The following is a 27793-nucleotide window of genomic DNA, read 5'->3' as shown; positions in this document are numbered from 1 at the left end:
GTGGAATCCAAATTCAAGGAGACCACTTCATCAGACCGCCCTTCAAAAAGGATCGATATTGAAAAATATGTCACCAATAATGCTTGTATAATAAACAAACGTATATGTTTGCGTGCGTGTATGTGTATGTATATGTGTATGTATATGTGTATGTGTATGTATATGTGTATGTGTTGTCAGATTTAACTTTATCAGATTTTATTTTATGGAGACATGTAAACAATTGTGTCTGCAAATGAACTTAATTAAAAGGTTTAAAAGTAAAAATAATTGATGGGCTTTCAAACCATCATTATAAATCATTTGACAAATGTTGTTTCGAGAACCGCAAACCCTATTGTCAAACTAACAATAGTTAGTTTCCAAATTTTAAAAAGTTAAAATAAGCAATAACAGTTTGTTTTTTTTCAATAGCATTTTTATTGATTCTTTCTAGAACAACTACTTAAAAATAAAAATAAAAAACAGGTACGTCCAATAATGGAGTACTGTTGCCACGTCTGGGCAGGAGCTGCTAGGAAAACGTTATCCTGCCTTGATAGAGTTCAAAATATACTTTGTTGCCTAGTTGGAGACGCCCTTTTCCCTTTCCTGCAACCTCTTTCTCACAGAAGAGACGTTGCGAGCCTATCTCTGCCTTATCGTTATTTTCATGGCAAGTGCTCGTCTGAGCTCCAATCTGTGGTCCCCCCTCGCCAAACTTTCACGATAAACACTCATCTAGCTGAAAACATTATCAATAATTTCCCCTACTCTTTATCTGTGCCTAAACCTAAACGTAGATTCCATGAACAAAGTTTCTTTCTTAGAATGGTACGCCTATGGGACTACAATATGGCCGTCTTCAAATCCAATGCAAACAAGTTCTTGATGAGCCGTTCCACTTAAGTTAACAAATTTACCGAATTTCCACTCCTAACAATTACTATGATTCTGATACTGTACATTCTTTAACCATTATCCTGGTATGGCTTCTGGGCCTTGATAAGTGGTGACTCCTATGTAAAAAAAAAATGTCTCGATAATACGTATGGTTCTCCGTTGGTGAACATCTTATAAATACAGGGTTTTGCCTTTTTCCTATTATTAACTTGAAAAATTCTTGAAAATGTCTTGAAAATTGTATTTTTTATGTCCAGTAAAAATTTGTCAAAATATCTCCTATATAAAATGACTGCATGCAGAAATTCCCCTGTGGACCAAAGTATCATAGGTTTGCAACAACAGATACCACATACACATTCAATACATCTACCCTGATAGCCACTATCTTATGTAGCTTACGATCACCATTTCTGCCACATTCACTCGTGATACATTGCATCTGATGAGCAACACCATCACAATTGCCACATTTGTAGAGAAAGGAGTTCCTATTTTTCTCTCAATATTTAGTGCTATCACCGCTACCAGTTGACACGGAGACAAATTCTACATTTTCCTACAATATTGTGTTTACACCGCCATTAACTGATTATCACACACATACACATAATATAATCTTTCCATTTTCCGATTCACAAATAATAAAGTCTTCCTATCCTGATTCTGGCCATTCTGATTGGCTGAGCTCTGACCATTCTTATATTCAGGATTGACGGTATTTGATTCATAAACAGAAGCTAATCTACCTTTCAAATATGGTGTCACAATAATACCATTTTTTTGTTTTTTATTATGTGACACGGCGATTCATTACATGTTACGGCGTCAACACTATCTAAAATAGTTTTTACTTTCTCTCTCGCTCTCTCTCTCTCTCTAATTGTGTTTGTTATAGCATGCAGCTCACTGCGATAAATTGCTATAACAATAACAAATATAAAATTCATCTGCCTAATTTATTCTCATTTATTTTCATCCAGAAAAACAACACATTCAGGGTAAATTGCTGCGTTCTTTTTTCTTATTATGCCGACCCTAAAGGACATATTATTTCGTTTATTCGACTTTTCGTGAATTTTCGCTGTTTACATTTAATGCGACCCGGCGATTCATTACATGTTACGGCGTCCACACTATCTAAATAAGTTTTAATTTACTCTCTCTCTCGCTCCCTCTCTCTCTCTCTCTCTCTATATATATATATATATATAATGGACTCTTCCGTCAATTTCAATGTATGAGCTTCCATCACAACAATTAGGTTGCTTGGAAATCCACACAAATAATTTGTTTATACTAGTGGTGAAGGCTTTGCTTAGAACTAACCACATTTTTTGGTATGACTGCTAACCTTTGTCCGTGCAGATGACTACCACAGGACATAGTATACAGTAGAACACAAGTTTTTACATGAGTTACCTTCTTCTATTGCATGTTTTGGCGAAGATGGGGTGTGCATCTCTCCCAGTGCCCCAGATACCAACCTAGAAATTTATACGGCTCTGCACGGTACATACAGTGTCTAGCCTTCCCAAATGGTCACCCATCTGATACTGGCCTGGCTCAACGTTGTTAAACTTCAACAAAAAAACAAAACAATATTTATCCACGCAATTTACATTCCGCATTTATTTACGTATTCACATATTGTCGTGCAACACCAACAATGAGATGAGGATAGCAGTCCGCAAATTCTAACTTTCCGGCCTTTTCTTGTTTTCTGGTTATTATTACAATTCGGATTATTTTTATGGGACACAAGGATGTAGATCAAAGTCCATCTGAAATGTGCATGTGTATCCATCTCCGATTTTATCGATGTCATCCCAGTTCAATATCCAACATGTTGAGCGAGGTTCGATACTGGTTAGCTAGCCTTTTTATCATTTTACTTTATTTATTTATTATTTATTACTTTATTTTATTTAAAAATGAATTTCGTCTGTATTTAGCCATAATTAAATTTTTTACACTCCTAAATATTTAAAGTTACGAATCTGGAATTTTACTGCCTTAAACCGTAAAAATCCTCTCTAAAACTGAATTTCTGTTTAACTAAAGGACTAAATAGAGATTCAGCATCTCAATTATGATGCTAGCAGCCAAAAGGAAACCTTGTATATGAAGTAATAACTGTTTGTTTGTCTGTCCACCTCTTAGCATTTTGGAGACAGACCCCCCCTCCTTAGTAACCATTTATAATATATTTCGAAACCACATTATCTCGGATTATTACTTGCATAAGTGTATTTAAAAAAATTTTTTTTGGTATTCCATTTTCACCCCAAACAGTGCCACTTTGATGTAGGGGGCTACTATCGGGAACATAAGTTGCAGGGTTATTATGAAGGGAGATGAGCAGCAAGATGTCAGTACAGTTGTGAAAGCAGAATCCCGGAAGGGAGTTCCAAAATCTAGCAGTTCTGGGGAAGAAACTATTGGAGTAGAAGGCTTTCTTACACCTAGGGATCTCTATGTTGTAGGGGTGGGATTTAGCTGTTTGTCAGGCGTATTCACATTGAGGGGGTACAAGTGCTTGCAGTTCGTCAGAGTATTCACCATTAAAATACTAAATAAGTATTTCATTTTTGATCTGTAGTTTGTTAATTTATATATACATGCATGAGTAGGTATTATTCATACCAGTCGGGGATACATCTGTGACAATCAGGTCGATAGTGGCTTTGTTGCTTTTGTCCTGTTCAGAACTTCTCTTCACTTAAACCGTAATCCATAACGCAAATTCTCAACTTCAATGTTTTCTCTCTGCTATCAACACTCCACTATTTGTCCTCTTTGGCTTGTTTTTTTTATTAAATCATTTTAATTAATGTTAATATCAACGAAACTATTGCATATATATATAAAAAATAGGATTACAAAATTAGAAAGGAATAACATGGAATATTTATTATAAACTGTTTAAAAAAGTTATCTTCAAATTTGTCTCTACTATATATAGAATTCTTCAAAATTCTGTTGTATTATCAAATTAAATAGCAGCAACTGGTTTTATAGTTTATATCTGTGTGTGTGTACGATAAATGAAAAAAAACAAACTTTTGCATTTATTCATATGTGTGTATGACAAGGAAAACAAGTTTATTTCATTAAAATTGAAGATATTTCCTGAAATAAAATCCAAAACAAGAAAAACATGTGAATCGGGGTGTTTATATGTAGGACATCGATATGTAAGCGGATTTTCCGATTCATCAAGCATTCAGCTTGTGAGCTACCATTTGGTGTGTTAGAGTTTGGTGTGGCCCTATAGCTTGTCAGGAAAGTTTTTAGTATTTCTGATGTTGTCCCTTCTCCCCTGAGTTTTAAAAGGGCACTTTTAAAGGTGTCCACAAGATGTTCAACTTGACCATTCGACTGTGGATGGTGGTGTGCGAATGTGGTTGATACCATTTTGTTAGCAAGAAGTAGAAAACTTGAGTGAGCTTAAAGAAGTTAAGCAATGTTGAACCTAACCAGTACCAGATGGGTGACCATTTGGGAAGGCTAGATGCTGTATGTACCTTCTGGGAAGGTTGGGCATGGGGCCAGCACCCTCACTTGAATAAAAAGAACTCCTCACTACAAAAGCATCTACAAAGTTGTGGATGGCCTATGCCCCTCCAGGAGCTCAAAGCTATGGATGGAAACATTTAAGAACAATTTTTATATTCATATTTTTCGATTTAAAAAAAAAAATTCTTCTAGAATATAAATTAAAAAAAAAATTCTTCTGGAATATAAATTAAAAAAAAATTTTTCTGGAATATAAATTAAAAAAAAAATTCTTCTGGAATATAAATTAAAGAAAAAATTCTTCTGGAATATAAATTAAAAAAAAATTCTTCTGGAATATAAATTAAAAAAAAATTCTTCTGGAATATAAATTAAAAAAAATTCTTCTGGAATATAAATTAAAAAAAAAATTCTTCTGGAATATACATTAAAAAAAATTCTTCTGGAATATAAATTAAAAAAAAAATTCTTCTGGAATATAAATTAAAAAAAAATCTTCTGGAATATAAATAAAAAAAAAAGCTATGGATGGAAACATTTAAGAACAATTTTTATATTCATATTTTCGATTTAAAAAAAAATTCTTCTAGAATATAGATTAAAAAAAAATTCTTTTAGAATATAGATTAAAAAAAAAAAATTCTTCTGGAATATAAATTAAAAAAAAAAATTCATTTATACAATTAAAACATTTTTTACAAAAAATACCTTGTTTTATTTTGTTTCCCGGTGCAACCAGAATGCAAAGACGTTTGTATTCATTTATACAATTAAAACATTTTTTTTTTTACAAAAAATACCTTGTTTTATTTTGTTTCCAGGTGCAACCAGAATGCAAAGACGTTTATATTCATTTATACAATTAAAACATTTTTTTTTACAAAAAATACCTTGTTTTATTTTGTTTCCCGGTGCAACCAGAATGCAAAGACGTTTGTATTCATTTATACAATTAAAACATTTTTTTTTTACAAAAAATACCTTGTTTTATTTTGTTTCCAGGTGCAACCAGAATGCAAAGACGTTTATATTCATTTATACAATTAAAACATTTTTTACAAAAAATACCTTGTTTTATTTTGTTTCCCGGTGCAACCAGAATGCAAAGACGTTTATATTCCTTTATACAATTAAAACATTTTTTTTTACAAAAAATATCTTGTTTTATTTTGTTTCCCGGTGCAACCAGAATGCAAAGACGTTTGTATTCATTTATACAATTAAAACATTTTTTTTTTTACAAAAAATACCTTGTTTTATTTTGTTTCCAGGTGCAACCAGAATGCAAAGACGTTTATATTCCTTTATACAATTAAAACATTTTTTACAAAAAATATCTTGTTTTATTTTGTTTCCAGGTGCAACCAGAATGCAAAGACGTTTGTATTCATTTATACAATTAAAACATTTTTTTTTTTACAAAAAATATCTTGTTTTATTTTGTTTCCAGGTGCAACCAGAATGCAAAGACGTTTGTATTCATTTATACAATTAAAACATTTTTTTTTTACAAAAAATACCTTGTTTTATTTTGTTTCCAGGTGCAACCAGAATGCAAAGACGTTTATATTCATTTATACAATTAAAACATTTTTTACAAAAAATACCTTGTTTTATTTTGTTTCCCGGTGCAACCAGAATGCAAAGACGTTTATATTCATTTATACAATTAAAACATTTTTTTTTTACAAAAAATACCTTGTTTTATTTTGTTTCCAGGTGCAACCAGAATGCAAAGACGTTTATATTCATTTATACAATTAAAACATTTTTTTTTTACAAAAAATACCTTGTTTTATTTTGTTTCCAGGTGCAACCAGAATGCAAAGACGTTTATATTCATTTATACAATTAAAACATTTTTTTTTACAAAAAATACCTTGTTTTATTTTGTTTCCCGGTGCAACCAGAATGCAAAGACGTTTATATTCATTTATACAATTAAAACATTTTTTTTTTACAAAAAATACCTTGTTTTATTTTGTTTCCAGGTGCAACCAGAATGCAAAGACGTTTGTATTCATTTATACAATTAAAACATTTTTTTTTTACAAAAAATACCTTGTTTTATTTTGTTTCCCGGTGCAACCAGAATGCAAAGACGTTTGTATTCATTTATACAATTAAAACATTTTTTACAAAAAATACCTTGTTTTATTTTGTTTCCAGGTGCAACCAGAATGCAAAGATGGCAAATCAAGCCAGAAAGATTCAAAGTCGGCATCGGAATTACCAAAAGACTGGATTGCTGTTATGTACCATTCGGAGACTTCTTCTGATGCTGATTACAATGATACAGAATCCAACTGCTCGTCTGTTATGGAGAGGGTCAGTATTTTTTTTTCTTGAGAAAACTTTTATTTTGTTTGAAAGGAATACAATCTCTATAACTTTGACATCATTTTTATATTTTTTGAACACCAATCATTCAATCAATCCGATCGACTTGATAAATTGTATTTAAAACTTAAACATGGCTGATCAATTAAAGGTTAAGGCGGCAAGGAGTTTGGCTACATGTATGGGTGTCAGGACAGTTGGCCAAACTTAAAGGTAGCAGACCAATTTGTATAGTGTACAGGTGGTGGGTCGGTAGACTAATAATATACCTGTATTTCCTTGTCATTGAGCCGAGACAAGTAAAATCAAGTCTGAGCTTTTTTTTTTTTTTTTTTTTTTTTGTCTGGAAATGTCAAGTTGACAGATGTTTATAAAATTTCAACTATGTCAAAGCAATCAGGGTACAAGTGCAAAATTTCAGTCTCTTTATTTTTAATATGTATCTATCTATATATCTCTCTTTCTCCTTCTCTCTCTTTCCCTATTCTTCTCTCTCTTTTCTCTCTTCTCTTTTTCTTTCTCCTGCTCTCTCCCCTTCTCTTTCTATCTCTCTCTCTTCCTCTCTTTCTATTTCTCTCTATTCTTCTTCTTCTTCTTCCATTCTCTCTCTCTCCCTCTATCTTTTTCTCTCTTCCTTTCTTTCTATCTCTCTCTGTTCCTATCTCTCTCCCTCTTCTTCTCCCTATCTTCTTTTTGTCATGAGAGAAAGATGTTCACGGTATCAGATGATCGTCGCAGATGGTTGCAAAAAGTTAGACTTTCGGCTCTGTCGAAAATAGATCTTGAGTTAAAAATTCTCCTTCTTTAAATTAAAATAAAAAAATTTTCTGTAAGAAAATGTGTCTGTCACCCATTTTATACAGTGTGAACTCTTCGGCTGATGGAACCCACAACTAATGACGCCAAGAACTCCACATAAGACTTGTCGATCAGACAGATCAACCCAGAGTGCAAGATTAACCGTGATCAGATCCATCAGAGTTTGTCGGTAGTGACATCTCAAGTGATTGCCTATAACCATACCTCTTAAATGATGCAGTAATGCCTGGGAGGACTGCTTCTTAATATTTCATCTTCATCCACAATTTATCGTCTAGCAAAAAAAAAAAAAGAGGGCATTCTTAGCAATTGCAAAAGCTGTTGTGATCCGCAATAAACCAATCCCCCTTTCAAAGGAGGTAATGCTTAGGAGTGTGTCCTTCCCCCACTGAGAGTGATCATATATTTATATTTTATGCATCTTCTGTTTGTTTTCCAGGTCAAACGTGCTCTTATGTTAGGGGCATCGGCTATTATCTTATTGACCCTTAATCCAAAAATTCTCAGAGAGGTAAGGAATTTAAAAAAAAATTTTTATTGTTTTCTTTTTTATTTCCTATTGGGTAATATCGAGGCCAAAAGTCACTCAAGGATAAAGGTCAATGAGACTAAAATGATTACTAGCCAAAGATGAGGAACACTATGAGCGTATTAACATTGATTGATATTATGAACTAACTATTATTACTTAGCAGACAAAATTTTGTTTATATTGGATTTGAAACCGACCATGTCCTAATCTACAGAGAAGCTTCCTGTGCTCCGATCCCTACTAAAATTTAAATGAATCTTATTTTAAGGAAGCGCCCTTCTATGATTGACAGTCACTTCTGACCTAAAATGCAATACAGGGTAAAACGATAAAATCGTCACCCTAAAGAAAACAACACTACAGCTTTATTTTAAAATTTTTGTTGCAAAAATCAATTCAGGTAACTTGATTATGTAGTAGAGCTGACATCTATTCAATGTAGCCGCATTCAGCCTCAGTCCCTGCCTCCATACGGGTCCGGAACTAGGAACATGCCTTTTCCACAAGCGCCAGCGGAAGCTCGGTGAATACTTAGCAGATGGCAGTGATTAGTCTGGCTTTAATGTTGTGAGAGGTCATGTTGGTAATATTCTTGACATATGACCAAAAAAAAAATAGTCCAGTGGGTTCCAATCGGGGGAGGGGGAAGAAGGGGGTGGCAGTGAGAGAAGGGTACAAAGTTGTAGCATTTCTTCTGAAGCCAAGCCTAGATTTCTTTGGACGTGGGCCAGCGCTGAATCCTGCTGCTATATCCAGGGTCTGCCACCTGATTGCACCAGGGGATCACGACACTCTTCAGCACATCCAGGTACACTTTGGTGTTGACTTTCAAGCAGACTTTGAAGATGTGAGGTGGCATGATGTGGCCCTCACTTGAAACCACACCAAAGACCATAACCGTGGCAGGAAACTTTGTTGAGCTGTGCTCTCATGCATTGGATCGTTCGGATGTGCATTTTGAGGGTGCTGGCAATGGTCCTGTTATCATAACATGGATCGGTAGAGACAATGAGCTGTACAGTGGCACATTTCCGATTTCGCTCATTTAACATTGTATCACTTTCAGACACGATAGAAGGCTCCTATCGCTGTTGGGATTTGTACACAACTGGCCAACTAGCAGATGCTCTGCAACAAAAAAAACCCCCAAAAAACGGTTTTCATCAAACGGAAATGGAATCATCTAGTCTTTTCTAAGGCGACAATTTTATCGTTTCACTCTGTACGATAACATAAGTGATTGACATGATTGCCATATCGAAAGGAATTGTCTTGAAGGTGATGACAGCCTATGAAAAAGATAGGAAAACATTGTCCTCTGAACAAAATTCTGGAAGGAAGCCAAAGCTGTCTGAAAAAGATTGTAGAGCTCTTGTAAGAATTGTGAAAAAAGAGCACAAAACCATGGCACTGAAAATTACAATAGAGCTTGACAATTATCTGGGTAATCCCATTTCAACAAAAAATTGTTTACTGAGGCTGGATTTCATAGGAAGGCTGCTATCAGAAAACCAATTTTTTTTTGTATTAGGGCTCACTGCTTATCTAAACCCAAAAGCCACTCAATGATAAGGGTTAATGAGTGTTGGGTAGACGGTGAAACTTGGTTTTTCTATGATTTTATCCAACCACAGTATGTTGTTTAATCTTATTGTCTAATCTTTGTGGAGTGCGACCCCTATATTTTTTAATACTAATATGTCATCACATATCATCCAAAAGCCACTCACTCACTAGTGGCCCTGCTGTTTTAGCAGCGTTGGCGACCATAGCTCTCCAAATTGTACAGCCATGGTAATCTCAGGAAGACCAATAAAGACGGTAGTTTCCTGTTGCTTTCCGTCTGGATTCAGGAGTGCATCTCCCCCAGTGAGTTAAACGCGCCTCCAGATGCCAAATTGGAATTTTCTATGACTCAGCATGGTACATGCAGCGCCTAGTCTTCTCAAATGGTCCCTCATCTAGTACTGGCCAGGCTCATCATTGCTTAACTTCGGTGATCTGTCGAGAACCGGTATATCAGAGTGATCCAAAAGCCACTCGAGGATAAAAGTTAATGATCAAATAATTGTAAGTTTAAAGATAAAAAAAATTACTATTGCCTGTTTATCTGAAGTAATATCTACTAGCAAACCTATCCACCTCAATATTTAACAATACAGAAACAAATAGTTTTTGTGTGTTTCCACTAACATATTTAGGTTTCTACAATGTTCACGTATGGTTATTGATGTTAAAATTTATAATTTTTTTTCTCTCCTTTTCATTTTCACATTCTGCTTCCAGTTGGATGTGTCCCAGGTTTTCTTCCGTCCGATTATTATTCTAGAGGTTGTCAACAACGTCACCACATTCCTTACAACTCAAGGATGGTAAGTCAGACATTGATATTTTTTTTTACTTTACCTTTGCAAAACTCAATCATGTTCTGCAAAGCCAAAATCAAAAACAATTTCCCGACGTTTCTAATTTTTTGAGATGAGGATTAGTTATTTGTATTCTTTGGATTCATCGGACTACCGCTCTCATCTTGAGTGTGATTTTTCACAATGTTTCAGATGCACCTGAAGAAGGTCGGAGGTTACATCGACCGAAACGTTGTGAAAATCACACTAAAGATGATAATGGTAGCCTGAGGAATCCAAATAATCCAAACAATTTTCCTTTACAAAACAACTAAACCAAACCAAACACGAAGAAGATATGAAAAGGTATGTTTTGCTCGTACCCCCCCCCCCTCCGGGCTGCGAGAGATGATCGCAACATTTACTGCCAGAAAATTGCCGAAAACATGGAGGAAGCCTCGTCAGTAAGTGATTCGGAGGCAGCAATAAAGTAATCTTCAATCAACAAGGCGAGCTTATCACAATGAGCGCCTCTAACGTTGGAGTGATCATTTTGCCTCGCTGCTTAACCACTTTACTTTCAACTAACATTTTAATTAAAATATATCGTAATTTGAAAACGCTCATTTAAGACGCTAAAAGCGTCCATTACCTGAAAACCTTTACCAAGCTTTGTAATTATTGGTCCCCCGATTTATCAGAGAGGGACCTATGTTTTCAGTGACGTCCATGCGGCCATCTGTGCATCTGTGCGTCTGTTGTTCTGGACGGTTGACAGATAACCGTCCGTTAGTTTTTACTGAAATTTTGCCACAAATTGTATTGCATTAAATAAAAAAACATTTTTTTTTTTTTTTGCGAAAATTCCTGTTGCGTCCCCAGGGACTCAAAAGAGGTCAAAAATGCTTCAAAATGGTAAAAAATGACACGTTTTACCCCATAACTTTTGATCCATCCATTAGATTTTTCTGAAACTTGGCTGAAATGTGGAAGCCATTGTTCTTATATAAATCCAGTATAGGTGACCCTTGCCAAAATTCTGGTTTGCATCCCTCTGGGACTTTTAGAGCTAAAAAAACATGCCTTTTTGGGGCTCTTTTTTTCATATTACTCAAAAACTTGATATGTATGCCTAGTGGTTTTCCATGGTACTGAATTAAATATACTTATATCTTAAGGCGTGAAAATGCACCGTTTGTCCATTTTCACTGGGATTCGGTGATCCCAGGAGCTCAAAAGGGGTCACAAATGCCAAAAATTGCAAAAAATGACACTTTTTACCCCATAACTTTTGCTCCATCCATTAGATTTTTCTGAAATTTGGTGAAAATGTGAAGGCAACGTTGGCCCTACACATTTTCACATTCATCATTTTTTCACTATTTTTTGTTGTGTCATCTCACATGCAGCACCAGAAAGGGACCACTTCTTTATTTTTTTTTTCTTATTTATAGTAAAAACAAACATGTTAATTATTTTTTTAATAGGTTTTATTCATTATACAAAGTATTGTTAACTTTTACCTAACATTTTAATAAAAAGATATCGCGTTCACACTCGAGCTGACCAATCAATAAATTTAATTTTCATACACGGATAGTTGGGCTTGATTATATAGATTGTATAATTATTATACTTTGCATAAAACCCGTCAGATTCCAACTTTTTCTTTCTGTCATCATCTGCCCCTGCCCCCTCTTCTCGTATCATAGCATGTTCATGCCATAGGTGAAATCATAAGCTTTGGTCCATTGTTGGTCCGATTCCTTTGAAGATGTCACATGATTTTGAACTTGGCAGAATACATGAGGTGGGTTGCCATTACCTTCCCCAGCGCAGTGGCATCTGACTCGCCTGTTTGCACCTATCCGTTGTCCTTAGATCATCCGCATAGGTGCAGTCGAATAACGTAACTCTTAAAACCATAGAACCGTTGATCTGCTAGAAATTCATCCTCCTCCATCACCATCCAACGTCCTGCTGCTGACGTCATCAGAGTTACCTTCTCCTAGATGCATATCTTAACTAAGACTAGGGGTTCATCTCTCCCAAATGAATTAAATGCGCCTCCAGATACCAACCTGGAAATTTCTTATGACTTGGCACGGTACACACAGTGCCTAGTTTTCCCAAATGGTCACCCATCTAGTACTGGCCAGGCTCATCATTGCTTACTTTTACTGATCTGGTGAGAACCGGTGTGTCAACGTGATTGTAACAATAATAACTAGCAGGACCTGTGGAAATTCCACCAAATAAGAAATATTTTGAATCAAAGTTCCACCCCTACACAGTAGAGATCCCTAGATGTAGGAAAGCCTTCTACTCTGACAGCTTCTTCCCCAGAACTTCTAGACTTTGGAATTCTCTTTCGGTTTCCTGCTTTCCCAGCTGTACTGACATGCAGAAGTTCAAGTGTAATGTGAACAGACATCTTGCTGCTAAACTCCCTACATAGTACCCCTGCAACTTAGGTCCCTGATAGTAGTCCCCTAAGTGGCAATGTGCCTTGTTTGGGGTGAAAATGTAAAAAAAAAAAAAATATGTCTCCCCCCCCCCCAATAAACTCGTGTTGACATTGACGAGCACCACACCAAATAATCATGAAGAATGAAAGGAGATGGAAAAAACCAAGGAGAGAAAACACTAACCAGACCACCACTGGATGAGTGCAAAGATGATTGGGACCTTGGAGAGGCTTGTTGCCACTCAAGTTCCAATGAAAACCAATGGTCATAGCCAATGAGGAATTAATGTCAAGCGACTGTTGTGATAATGCAAATTCATTCGTAAAGTTAATCAAAAGTGGTGGAGAGTACTGAAAATCTGGGGAGACTTGTTCTCACTCAGTCTCCAGGGAACACCAACGGTTGTTAACAGTGAGTAATCTCTGATGATGGTCTGTGTGAGAACTCTTAGTACAATAATAATCCTTCTTGCGTTGTGGCATTGTTCGTGCCGTGGATAAAATCAAAGTTAGTGTTCTCCATTGTTCGTTCAATTGCTCTGAAGACATCACATGATTTTGAACTTGGTAGAATACATGGGGTGGGTTGCCATTACCTTCCCCAGCACAGTGGCATCTGACTCGCCTGTTTGCACCTATCCATTGTCTTTGGATCATCCGCATAGGTGCAGTCGAATAACGTAACTCTTAATACGATAGAACCGTTGATCTTCTAGAGATTCATCCTTCTCCATCACCATCCAACGTCCTGCTGCCGACGTCATCAGAGTTACCTTCTCCTAGATGCATATCTTAACTAAGACTAGGGGTTCATCTCTCCCAAATGAATTAAATGCGCCTCCAGATACCAACCTGGAAATTTCTTATGACACGGCGCACACACTACGGATTAAATCTTAGACGCTGAAACTGAAAAACAATAAAGAGCTATATATTAGTACACATTTTTATTTATACAAAAATTTAAGCTACACATGTGCATACATGTTATGACTACATGGAGAAGATCTTCAAACATGCTTCAGATGTATTGGCCCCAACCCTCTACCAAATTTTCATCCGTGTCTGGAAAGCCGCAAAACTCCCCCAAGACTGGAGCGATGTTGTCTTGCTTCTCTTGCAGTAATTATCGCGGTACCAGTCGTATTGATATCAATTCAGCCCAGCTTTGCTCGGGCCCTATGTACTGTTCATAACTTTATGTGTTAGTATATATATATATATATATATATATATATACTAGCAAAAGTACCCGTCGTTGACTGGGTTCAAAAACAACCTACAGAAAATGGACTCTGATTTAGGAAAGTATGATTAGTTATGAAAAGGAAGAGTTGTAAACAGATGGCTTCGAATTTGGGGGTATCAAAACCAAAGCAACATATGATGAAAGTAAAAATAAAATAGATAAACCCCATAATTTATTATACCATACCTGTTCACATTGAAACACTTATCACAATATTCTGTAGATATATATTAAAAAACTTTGTTAAACTTTGTGACATATTTCCATTCTATGGAGGTCAGGTGCGAACGAACACCCTATAATTTTATTATACCATATTTCTTCAAACTGAAACATAATTATCAAAGTATACTTATGCAGATAGATATGAAAAGTCTTTATTAAAGTTTGTGCCTATTTCCATTCTATGGATACCAGGCACGAACGCAGACCCCACAATTTTATTATACCATCCCTATTTAAGTTAAAACATACTTATCAAAGAATTCTTATGTACATCTATATCAAAAACACTTGTAAACATTTTTTAAAAATTTTTAAATTTTTTATTTCCATACTTTGTGGACCAGGCGCGAACGCCGACCCCACAATTTTAATGAACCACCGTTCTTCCAGATCAAACATACCCATTCCTGTGTTTCGATACGTCTATCATTATATGTAATCAGTTTTTTAAAATAGTCAACCATATAGGAGCCTATTCGTGACCAGACACACACACACACGCAGACATTCAGCTTTATATATATATATATATATATATATATATATATATATTATATATATATTAAAAAGTTGGACTCATGTCCAGGTAACCTACATCTAAAATTTCAAGTGTTTAGACCCAAAATTGGCGGAGGAGTTAGGTAGAGTCTGCAAAGGTCAACTCTTTCAGCTTTGACCTCTTGGCAGCCAAATTTTCGTCCAAAAACTGATTAAAAAGCTTGCTTTATGTAAAATTTCATGTTTAAACCAAAAATTGGCTGAGATGTGAAATTTTTAAAAACTTTGACCCTAATTTTGACCCCTTAACATTTATTGTTTTGGGTTCAAATTAAGTTAAAAAGTTTGATCCATGTCCAAGGAACCTACATCTAGAATTTCAAGTGTTTAGACTCAAAATTGGCAGAGTTGTTTGGTAGAGTTTTCAAAGATCAAATTGTTGAACATTGACCCCTTGACAGCCAAATTTCTGGCAGAAAACCAATTAAAAGATTTTCCTAAATCTCAATACCCCTTATGTAAAATCTCAAGTCTGTAGATTGAAAATTGACAGAGTAGTTTGGTAGGGAAATGTACACAGACAGGCACACAGAGACAATTTCACTTTTATAGATATAGTAACCTGGGAGCCCGGCGTTGCCCGGGTGTTTGGAGATGTATGTTGAACAAAAAAAAAAAAAAAGTGACATCTTTGCTGTCACGACCACCGCGAAACCGGAAGTGATGTAGGTTTAAATTAAGGCTAGACAATCGAAAACAGGGGATGACTTTTGAAAATATCGGCGAAAAAAGCGACCCCTCCCTGTAGAAAAATGCTCAGTTAAAGGTGAAGAAATTGATGTTTTTAGCCAATTTTTCGATATTTGTCGTCTGAAAGGTCAAGCTTCAAAACAATATTGAACTTATGAAAATCCGTCACCTCTGTCGAAAGTTTTAGGCAGACATGCGAACATACATACATTTATATATTGGTAGCTCAAATTTTCCATCCAAACCGATTAAAAAGCTTGCCCTATCTCTGAATACCCTTTATGTAAAATTTCAAATGTTTAGACCAGAAAGTGTCTGAATAATTTGGTAGAGACCGCAGAGGTAAAATTTTTTAAAACTTTGACCCCTATTATGGTCCCTTAACATTTATTGTTTTGGACTCAAATCAAGTTATTAAGGTACATCCATGTCCAAGGAACCTATATCTAAAATTTCAGCTGTTTATACCCAAAATTGTCGGAGGAGTTTGGTAGAGTTCTCAAAGGTCAAATCGTTGAACTTTGACCCCTTAACAGCCAAATTTCGGGCTGAAAACCGATTACAAAGATTTTCCCAAATCTCAATATCCTGTATATCAAATCTCGAGGCTGTAGACTGAAAATTGACAGGTATTGTGTAGAGACAGACAGTAATTGTACGGACAGACAGACAGACACTTTCACTAGATATATAGATAGATATTGGTAGAGTGGGATCTGATGGAAAAATGTATTGATTTGTCGTATAAATTGTATTCCCAACATCCAAATGGTGATTTTTTTATTTTTTTATTTACAAATATCTTGGCCACCACTTATCAAGGGCTAGGGGCTACTGAAGGATAAGAGAAAAGAGTTAATGAGTGTACAGTAGTCAATGGGACAATATCGTAGTAATCGTTAATAGTGAAAATTTGGTAAATTGGGTTATTTAAAGGGATGGTTCATCAAGTACTTGTTTACATTAGACTTGAAGATGACCATATTGTAGTCAGCAGGGAAGCAGGAGAGAGTTCCACAGATACGTAGTTCTAAGAAAGAACTTTTTGTTTATGGAATCTAGGTTTAGGTTTGAGCACAGATAAAGAGTGGGGTATATATAGGTTAATCATTTACTTGAAACGTACAATTGTAATGGATTAGAAAATCTTTTTTTATATAAATTTTGTAAATTTTGAAATGAATGCCTTTTTATTGATTGTACCTATTTACTATGCCTCCCCACGGGACAGAGTTAGACACCAGGGTCGTTTTTTAACGTGGAGAAAAGGTACAAAAATAAAAAATTGTCTCAGTCGTGAAGAACTGATCCTCCACCGAAAGAGAACAAGAAATGGAAGTGAAGCATCTGAAGAACATTGATTGTAACGTTGTAAATGAGAACCATGTAAGTTGTTCAACACCTGAAAAGTACGTGACTAAACATGCAGCAATAACATAATTTTACAGACTTGTTAGTCGCAATACGAAACAATATTGCAATGGATACCTTTTGAAAAGTAATAAATGACCAACTGAGAAAACTTGATATTTGGAACTGGGAGAATTATTATAGTACACACACACACACACACACATATATAACAACTAACAAGAATGTTAACTGTGTTTATATCTTTTAAAAACATTAACGGCTATATGACGTTACGTTATTAAAAATCTCCCTCTCTTTAACAATGCAAGCTCCCCTCCTTTTTTGAATTTCCAACGTCTTTTTCCGTTTCTGAAATAGAACAGCGTCCCACTTTGCACGTGGAAAATATTTTAAATATTTGTACTGGTTATACGTATCATTATTAATCGGACTACTGTTCCCATCTTGAGTGTGATTTTCACAACGTTTCAGTCGATATAACCTCCGACCGTCTTCAGGTGTATCTTGTCAAACGCGGGAATTTGGACGGAATTTCGAGCGGAACCCTTTATTTACTTCACAGGGGTAGCATGCTCTTGATCCATCAGCCATGACTGGATAGGGGTCCTAAGTAATTCGCAGATGTATATTTCGGTCGCCCACACTGAGGATTGAACCTTCAACCTTCAGGAGAATATCACTTTTACAATTGATTTTTCCCAGTATTCTAACCACGGTGCCCCGGGTCCTTGCGGACAATTCTAGTACGAATTTTAGGAGGCTTAAACCTACTTTTGTATTTTTAGTTGTAAGTATCACCATTTTATTACTAATTATTACTATATATTAATGTATATCTATCTCTATACTTATTACTTGTGGGTTTGTATTACTGTACACATAGATTCGAAAAAGTTGTCAAAAAACAAATATATAACAAATAAATGTTATCAAAGGCAAGATAAGTTACTTTTCTACCAAACTGGATATATTTTTCGTGTTTTTATTCAATGTAACATATTTATTCAGCTCGAAAACCATACAGTGTTTACCGATGTATTGGAACATTCAAGATGGCGTCTGATTCTCTCTTTAACACGGTAAGTTTGGGAAAAGGTGTTATAAATAAAAAACCGGTTAAAATACTGTTAAAAACTCGCTCGATATATGTTACCGTGACATAGGTTGACATATATTCGGCGGGTTTTTAATAGTATTTTGTATAGTTTTTTATTTATAACACCTTTTCCCAAACTTACGGTGTTAAAGAGGATGTGAGACGCCATCTTGAATTTTCCAATACATCGGTAAACACTGTATGTTTTTTGAGCTGCATAAACATGTTACATTGAATAAAAACACAAAAAATATATCCAGTTTGGTAGAAAAGTAACTTATCTTGCCTTTGATAACATTTATTTGTTATATATTTGTTTTTTGACAACTTTTTCGAATCTATGTGTACAGTAATACAAACCTTACTTGTATATATATTAATGATTTTTTTTTTTTTATACCCATGAAGAAAATAAAGGTTTCCGCTCGAAATTCCGTTGAAATTCCCGAGTTCGACAGAAACATTCCCGAGTTCGACAAGATACACCTGAAGAAGGTTGGAGGTTATATCGACTGAAACGTTGTAAAAATCACACTCAAGATGAGAATAGTTGTCCGATTAATAATAATACAAATAACCAATCCTCATCTCAAAAATTCAGAAACGTCATTTGTTTTTGTTTTCTTAATTTCAAACAGAGGAAATCTCGAAAATATGATGAACACCTAACTCGGTTTGTTCCTTTTTATTTCTTTACCATCATATATATCATGATTTAGGAATTTAAAATTTGTGATTTGAAAAGGTTAAATTTCAAATATAGAAATTTTATTGCATGCAAGACAAAGTATACAGTATACGAGGGACGGGCAATAAGTAATGCTCCTGACCCACTTCCCATAGCAGTAAAGCAACGAAACTTTTACACAGTTATTAGTCGTTCTCTACATAGAAACCACCCAGAGCTATGCATTTCTCCCATCGTTTGATGCAGCTCTTGAGACCGTTTTTGTAGAACACCTCAGGTTGGTGCTCCAACCATGACGTGACTTCAGAAATCAAGGCTGCATCATGTGGGAAACGCTTTCCTTTCAAAAACAACTTCATGGCTTGGAAGAGGTTAAAGTCAGAGGGTGCAAGGTTTGGAGAGTAGGGAGGATAGGGAGGATTTCATAACCACACGCCCATGCTTCTGATCTGGCGACATGCGAGTTGTGGACCGGAGCGTTGTCCTGCAGGAGGAGGGTACCTTTGCTGATCTTGCCCCGCCTCTTGATTTTGATAGCTTCCCTTAATTTCCTCAAAAATGAAGCATAATAGGCTCCTGTAATTGTGTTACCCTTTGCCAGGAAATCTGTCATCACTACTCCGTCCTGGTCCCAGAAGACTGTGAGCATGACCTTGCCAGCAGAGGGCTGCACACTTACCTTCTCTGGAGGTGGTGAGTCCAAGTGCTTCCACTGCATTGACTGGGCTTTAGTCTCTGGATCATAGTGATGGACCCAGGTTTCATCCTGTGTAATCAGTCTTTTGAAAAACTTTGACTCATCTTCTTGGTATATCTCCAAATTCATCCTTGAGCACTCAATGCGTTCTCGCTTCTGGAATGGTGTGAGCAACCTGTGAATCCATCTGGCAGACACCTTATGCATATGCAAATGGTCATGAATGATAGTTTCCACAGACCCTGTACTAATCTTGACATCTTGGGCTATTTGGCGAATAGTAATGCGCCGATCTTCCAAAATGGCAGCCTCAACTTGACGGATAGATGCCTCTTCAATGGCAGAAGGGGGGGGGGTGCAACCAGGTCTGGGAGCTGTTTCCACAGACTTCCGGCCATGTTTGAATTCATGATGCCAGCGTTTTACAAGGTCATATGATGGGGCATTATCACCATAAGTTTCTTTCATTTCATCAAAAGTCTCCTGTGGTATGTGTCCTTTCAAATACAAAAACCAGATCACTTCTCGACATTCAACAGGCTTCATTTCACACCTGACTCAGTTCAAACACCTGTAAAACAGAAACCACAATTAGTTCAGAGCTGTAATTTGCCACATAACCTGTAGAGATATAAATCATTGCACATGCAAACTTTCAGCTAGATCAGACAACGTAGTAAAATATATTTCCTTAACCTATGAGTTTTCGATGTTTATACATCTCCTCGGAGGAAAAATATTTGGATTTGCACACCAGTAGATTTATTGTATTTCACTATTCTGAATAATTATATATATATACACACACACACACACATACAGAGAAAAATATTATTAAGGTGGCTAAAAATAAAGAAAAAATTATTAAAATATTTCATAATTTCTTTTTTATTTTACTTTCAGTAAATTAAAAGCCAAAGCGAAGATTATGTTTAACGAATCGTACTTTGATCTGCAGGTAAGTCTGTTTGCTGATTTCTTTAAAAGAGAAGTTTTGAATTTTTTTTATTCTGATTCATCAGTTTGTTGGACAGATCGGTGTAACACGTTAAAGAATAGGAAAATGCTATTCGCTTCTTCAAAATCTTCAAAAAAATGTTTTTAGTGAGGATTCATCTTTAAAACAAGGGAGTTAACTCTGATTTCTTTTAAACATTTACTGCCCCTTTTTTTGCAAAATAATGTTTTCATCAGTGTTTTTCTTCAAAAACTATAATCAAACAAACTTCCAAATATGTGTCTGCACGTGTGTGTATATATATATATATATATATGAGAGAGAGAAATAAAAAGAAACAGAGTTATGTATTCATCAACATACACACACACATATATATATATATATCATCATCATTATCGGCGGTCACTCGTGTCCGAGTAAGACTGTCCTCCGTTGTGGCTTCTGTGGGTCCTCAAGTGAGCATAGAGCCCAATCCTAGACCCAATTTGTCTTGTGCAATTTGGGCAGATAAAGGTAGTGGTGGTGGGGTGGGGTTGGGTGTGTCTGGTTGATAATCTGTCCTTTCTGTGCTTGCGTTTATCCTCAGCAGCTTGATTTAGGTCACTACTATAAAGCGCAGCACCTTCGTGGACAGCGCTCCTCCATGCCAACCTGCTCCCAGCCACGTCCTCCCATGTCTCAAAGTCCATGTGGAACCGCTTTAGATTTGCTTTGATGTTGTCCTTATACCTCATCTTTTGGCCACCCTGGGCACGCTTTCCCTCAACAAGCTGAGAGTAGAAAATCTGTTTTGGGAGGCGGAGATCCGGCATTCGGACAACATGACCAATCCATCTGAGCTGGCGTTGAGCAACAGTAGCGGTGATAGTGGGAATGTCAGCCTCACTCAGGACGCTGGTGTTGGTGCGTCGGTCCTTCCAACAAATTCTGAGGATTTTTCGGAGGCAACTTTGGTGGTACGTCTCCAGGGTTTTTACGTGCCTCCTGTATGTGGTCCAGGTCTCCCCCCCCCCAAAAAAAAATATATATATATATATATGTATATACACACACACACACACACACACACACACACTAGCAGGCCGCCCGGCATTTCCCGGAAAATATGCTTAAATATATTTTGATTAATTCAGATTTCGTATTTACTATAATATTATATTGGACCCAATATATAATATTTATTTAAAATGTTTAAAAAAGGAAAGGACTCATGTACCACCACCGAGAATCGAAACCAAAACGTTTAGCTTACGATTTACTTTTTCCTTTAACGTTAATACCTGACCTATGAAGACATGTTTACTGCAAGGCTAAAAATTAAAACATGAAATAATGCATGCATATTCGTAATGCCATCATTCCATTTGGCAAATTCCATTTCTTCAATTTTCACACTTTTGCACCAATTTTCCCAGGCTAAAACACAAAGTTTCGCATGGGTTTGAATACTCTATATATTAAGTTTCATGCCCGTAAACCAAAAACTGACCGAGGAGTTTGGTAGGCAAAATTTTTTAAACAAATATATATACGCATACATGGATATATATAGAAAGAGGTTTGTGTTTTCTATAACCTTTTTACGCAAATATTACGCAAGCATAAATCATGTAGAATATCTGCATGAATATAATTACACGTAATAGTTAACTCTAGATGATCATCACATAAGAAAACCGAAAAATCTAATAGGGAATTGATTAAAATGAATGTTTAAAAGAATATGCAAGTTAGCTAGATCTTTTGCAGATGAATGCAAATCCCCAGACCCATATATAACAAAGTTGTATTTTCTTTTTAAATAAATAGAAAAAAAGGTTTTTAATATGAATATCAATACACAAAAAACCCAAATATATGTTTATATATGTGGAAATATTTTCTTTTCAGTTATATATTTCACCTTTTATTTATAGCAATCATTTAATTTATGAAGCTCAACATAATTACAGAGCATATAACAATTTCAATTTAGTTCATTAAGTACGGTGAAATGCACAATTCTTGACAGCACCTGTTTCGTAGTGCAAAATCATTAATTTAATTATTATATCAATCAGTGAATCTATTCTGCCCTTAACTCCTCAGAAGAAATAGCGAATATCAATCCATTAAAAGAAAAGAAAATGCATATGGGTATGATTACAAAATCTGAAAATTGGAAGTGAAATTGCAAATACCTTTTATTTTTTTTCTTTTAAACTTGATACTGATGATTACAATATTTTAATATTTAATCCTGGTCAGTATTTCACTTTTTACTAGCCAAAAATAATTTCCATGTTGATATACAGGGTGGCCTACTTAAAGGTAGGCGAAAAAATGTAGAAGAGAGGAGGAACATTATTATTTATAAAAGATGCTGGAAGTGCCCCCTCCCCCCCGACACCTATGCATTTCTGGGCACGTTTAACAACGTTTGCAGATACTGCCTGTAGATCTTCTCTGGTGATTCTCCTGATAGCGTTGGTAATATTCTCCTTTACTTGGTCTAGATTGCGAGGATTAGTTGCATAAACCTTTTTGCTTTAAAGTCCCCCTAAGATAAAAAATCACATGACGACAAGTCCAGAGAACGTGGTGGCCATAACCCTTTGCTTATTGTTCTTTCTTCCATAAACATGTCATGAACTTGTGTCGGTGATCTGTGAGATGTGTGGCATGTAGCGCCATCTTATTGGGAAAAAGGATTGAATTTTGTCTTGTGGTGTCAGTTGGTCATTAAGAGAAAGATTAGATATCTGAAAAAAAAAGGTGGGACACCCTGTTTTTACTCAGTCGAATGTTTGTATCTTTTTCAGAAATTTACAACCCTCACTTTGTGGTCAACGTGTGGGAAATCAAGTTGCTGGAGTTACCCTAAAATGAATTGTGTTGTGTGCTTATCAAATATGCCATCAAAACATGGAAAGGTAAGTAAATACAATTTTCTATATTGGTGCTTCATTGAGAGATGCTTAAGCCTTTTTTGGTCCCCCGATAAAAAGAGGGTGAACCTGTAATTTCACCCTTGTCCGTTCGTCCATTCATGTCCGCACTTTTCTCAATAACTACGCCTTGGAATTTTTTGAAATTTTGCACAAACATTGAACATGATATGAGTAAAAAAGTAACAGAACGGATTTTACAGGAAAACTCCAGTTGCCCCCCTAGGGGTGCCTTTCAGGTTAAAATGGCTAAAATTGGCACTTTTATGCTTATTAAAAAAAAAAAAAAATTGATGCCTTGGATTTTTATAAAATTTTCTGAAAAGTTGTAACTAACTGATTTCTGTATAATTTTGTTTGTCTATACTGCGCGATAACTTTTGGTTATGCCCCAAGGGCTCTTTCAGGGCTAATAAAAACACTCCATTTTTGGGACTATTTTACCACATTTGTTCCAAATTTTCTGTATATGCCTATTTAGCAGTTTTGCATGGTGCTGAACTCAAATTTAAATATGCCAAGGCCTTGGAGACTTTTGGGGCTAAATGGAAGGGAAGGGGGGCATAAATGATGGACTTAATCATTTCTTTTTTTGCATGGTGCAGAACTCAAATATACATGTGTTAAGGCCTAAAACTGCACCGTTTATTCATTTTCACCAAGATGTGACGTCCCTTGGGGTCTTTTAGGGCTAAATGGGAGGGGAAGGGGCCAAATGCTGAACTTAGTCAGTTTTTTTTATGCCTCGTTCACTGTGCACTCACGGGGAACCATGCATGCTTCACTTGTGTTTTTCAATTTTTATTTGTTTCTTTGGTGTGGCTGGTGTATCCTATCATATCAGTTTCAGAGATTCCGACCTAGAGATCTTTTTAGGATCTCTAACTGTCATCTTTAAATATAATTATGATTTTTTTGATCTGTAATGAGCAGAGCCAATTTTAACCTCCCAACATAAACAACAACAACAACAACAACAAAAATAGCCTGTGCCATGCTTGAAAGTTTGGAAGGAAAATTTGTGTAGCGTCCAGATGAATTGATAGAAAGAAAGAAATTAAGAAAATAGTATAAACTAGAGAGCAGCAGAAACAACAGATTTTTTTTTTTGCATTGCTTTTATTTTTTTTATACAAGCTGAAGTTGATATCGGAGTTTAGTGGTTAAAATTCCAGCCATTCCATGGTTGAATGGATTGAGAAGATTGAGCTTGCATGTTTGACAGGCGGTGCTGTTGCAGTCTACGAACAATCGAGTGAAGAAAAAAGGAAAATCATGCAAGGGTGTAACCATCTGTGGTTTTTAGGCTTCCCCCTCGGAAAAGTTAACTGACATTTTTTTTCTTTAACTTAAAGCATTAGTAGAGCTGCCAGAGATAGACAGACATTGTCGTAAATAAATTGCCTGCTAATCGGGGAATTATTTACTACTTGTGAATCGATTTTACCTGCCATTTCACAATAACGCCTCAAAGTTTACCTACATATATGGGAATTTTGCAGGGTTGGATTCGTTTCGTTTCATTCTTTTCCAAATGTTTGTTTTCATTTTTTTGTATGAAAATGAAACTTTTTGCATAGTTTTGTTCTTTTTTTCGTTTTGCTTCATACATCTATAAATATGTAATTAATGTGGCAAACGGTAACAAGACTTAAAAAAAAAAAAAAATATGAAACATGAAAAATTATAATTCGAGCCTGCCTGCCTACTACCACTTTTTTTTTCTTATTTACACCTCAAAACACCCGAGCAACGCCGGAAACCCAGGCTAGTTATATTAAAAAATTCATAAATCAATCAAAATATCTAAATTTCACACCATAAAAACATCCAATTGCTAATTATAATAAAAAAAAAACAAAAAACGAATGAAACATAATATTTGGTAAATTTTTTGCTATGAAAGTTTGGCCCCCTCCCCGGGTCTTCCTCGCTATGCCCTTGAAATCATGCCTCCATAATATTGGAATTTATATATGTCCTCCTTACTGATTGTTAGTTGCCTTATCTCCTTAAGAGCCCCATGGATTGGTTAGCAGGAATCCCAATCCCTACTCCCTTAGGGGCCACACGAGCCAGCTTATAAAAACCCTGGCACATTGTGCTCTGGCCATTTTTTTGGCCCTATCCTCTTATGGCTGAACCTTGATGACGTCAGTCAGTAAAAGCCTTTTTACTTCTTTAGCACTTTTACGGTCGTGAATAGGTTGGACTATTTCTCGACAGGGTCTTAGACCATTTTTTTTTTTTTAACCATTAAAATAAAACAGTAACGGCACATTACTAATAGAAGTAAAAAGTAAAAAAAAAATTTTCTAATGGAGATGTTTCAATAACCAAAACGTCCAAACCTACTCCCACAAAATGCTGAATACAAATAAAGGAGTGATCAGGGGTACTGAACTATCCCTGTACTCCTTTGGAAGAGATCGGGGCTGAACTTAAAAACCAAAATGTTATTAATGTATAAAAAAATCCAAGTTAAAGGATCTCGGACAAATTAGCCATTACTCATTTCCGGTCTGCATATTTCTACATGAAAAAAAGGCAGAATTGAAGGACACCTACGTTCAACCTGTTACTCAAATTTTACACATAGATAAATTCTTGTGAAGCATGTTTTCGCAAACCTAACCATCTTCGTATTTTTTTTAAAAATTATTTGAGATGAAGGCTTCATAGTTTGTGTATTCATTTTTGTGAACTTTTATCGTTATCTTTATGGTTTTTGTTTCACCAGGTTTCGGCCAACTCATCCTCTGGTCTTCTTCAGATGAGTAACCATGACCACCGTCTTCTTTTGTGGTTCGGTTTAGAAATATGTGAAAACAAACGATTTGATTCGATACTATCAGTGGAATGAAAAAAGCTGTGTAGGGGATGCCCTTTTCTCTTCCCTGCAGCCTCTCTCCCACAGAAAAAAATGATCTCCACAATGAAGACGTTGACTCAATGACATCTATAAAAGTGAAAATGTGTATGTATGTATGTATGTATAAAAGTGAAAATGTGTATGTACGTATGTATGTATGTATGTATAAAAGTGAAAATGTGTATGTATGTATGTATGTATGTAAGTGAAAATGTGTATGTACGTATGTATGTATGTATGTATAAAAGTGAAAATGTGTATGTATGTATGTATGTATGTATAAAAGTGAAAATGTGTACGTATGTATGTATGTATGTATAAAAGTGCAAATGTGTATGTATGTATGTATGTAAAAAAGTGAAAATGTGTATGTATGTATAAAAGTGAAAATGTGTATGTATGTAAAAAAGTGCAAATGTGTATGTATGTATGTATGTATAAAAGTGAAAATGTGTATGTATGTATGTATAAAAGTGAAAATGTGTATGTATGTATGTATAAAAGTGAAAATGTGTATGTGTGTATGTATGTATAAAAGTGAAAATGTGTATGTATGTATAAAAGTGAAAATGTGTGTGTATGTATGTATGTATGTATGTATAAAAGTGAAAATGTGTATAAAAGTGAAAATGTGTATGTATGTATGTATGTATAAAAGCGAAAATATGTATGTATGTATGTATAAAAGTGAAAATATGTGTGTATGTATGTATGTATAAAAGTGAAAATGTGTATGTATGTATGTATATGTGTTCGCTTTTTCTGTATGTCCGCAAAAGGCTTTTTTCCGACGCCTTCTTGCGGGGCTCGCTACTTTTTAAAACTTTTTATATCACATCTAAATCATAATATGTACGAGTTAACAATGGGGGTCGCCCGTCTATTTAGTTTGCCCAACTTTCAGAAGTTAAATATTCAACATTTTTCGATCGTCGCGTGTTGCTTTCACTTTTCATTATGATTCAGACTGGATGTAAACGTCGCAGTCAACTATCCCACAGTAAACAATTTGACCTCATTAAAAACTGCAGATATTTGACATTCACTTTTTAATCACTGTCGCCGTAGCACAGGTGTTCAGGCTCAGCCTATGGGACTCAAGGTTCCGGGTTCGAGCCTACCTGTCACTATGCTCCCTCCCCCACTGTTTTTTTTTTTTTTTTTGCATTTTTAAAATCGCTGTTTCTTATCGTTTTTTTATATTTAAACAGGGTTAAGTTTCCTTTTTGGAGTAGACAGTCAAATTTGGAGGAAGCTTAGTAGTCAGTCGGACATGATCAGAGATAGTTAGTTTCGAGACCAAAATGGCCAGAGAAAAGATGCGTTGATGAAAATGCAAGAAAGCTTGAGTCAGCAATGCAAGGGCTCCCCGGCCTCACTTGTAGACGAATAAAGAGATCCTTGTCAGAAAATGCCGTTTTCTCTTCGCTGCAATCTCTTTCCCACAGAAGAGACGTTGCGAGCCTATGTCTGCTTTATCGTTATTTTCATGGCAAGTGCTTGTCTGAGCTCCAATCTATGGTCCTCAAGAAAAACACTCGCCTATTTGAAA

At 35.5% G+C, this 27793-nt stretch overlaps 1 protein-coding gene across 1 annotated transcript in view; it reads left to right on the top strand.

Moving 5' to 3' along the window:
- Positions 1-27793, top strand: part of LOC145269260 (RING finger protein 215-like) — a 121142-nt gene that overhangs the window by 31571 nt on the left and 61778 nt on the right. The window contains exons 2-6 of the mRNA XM_080124883.1: positions 6571-6729; positions 8000-8071; positions 10379-10464; positions 20385-20439; positions 23244-23354. Coding sequence (XP_079981009.1) covers positions 6571-6729; positions 8000-8071; positions 10379-10464; positions 20385-20439; positions 23244-23354 — 483 coding nt within the window. The remainder of the gene's footprint in view (positions 1-6570; positions 6730-7999; positions 8072-10378; positions 10465-20384; positions 20440-23243; positions 23355-27793) is intronic.

The sequence above is a fragment of the Euprymna scolopes genome, chromosome 45, assembly GCF_053919585.1.
Source record: "Euprymna scolopes isolate OS-2025 chromosome 45, ASM5391958v1, whole genome shotgun sequence".
Classification (NCBI taxonomy): domain Eukaryota; kingdom Metazoa; phylum Mollusca; class Cephalopoda; order Sepiida; family Sepiolidae; genus Euprymna; species Euprymna scolopes.
The sequence above is the reverse complement of the archived record's forward strand: the minus strand, read 5'-3'. Positions and strand labels throughout refer to the sequence as shown.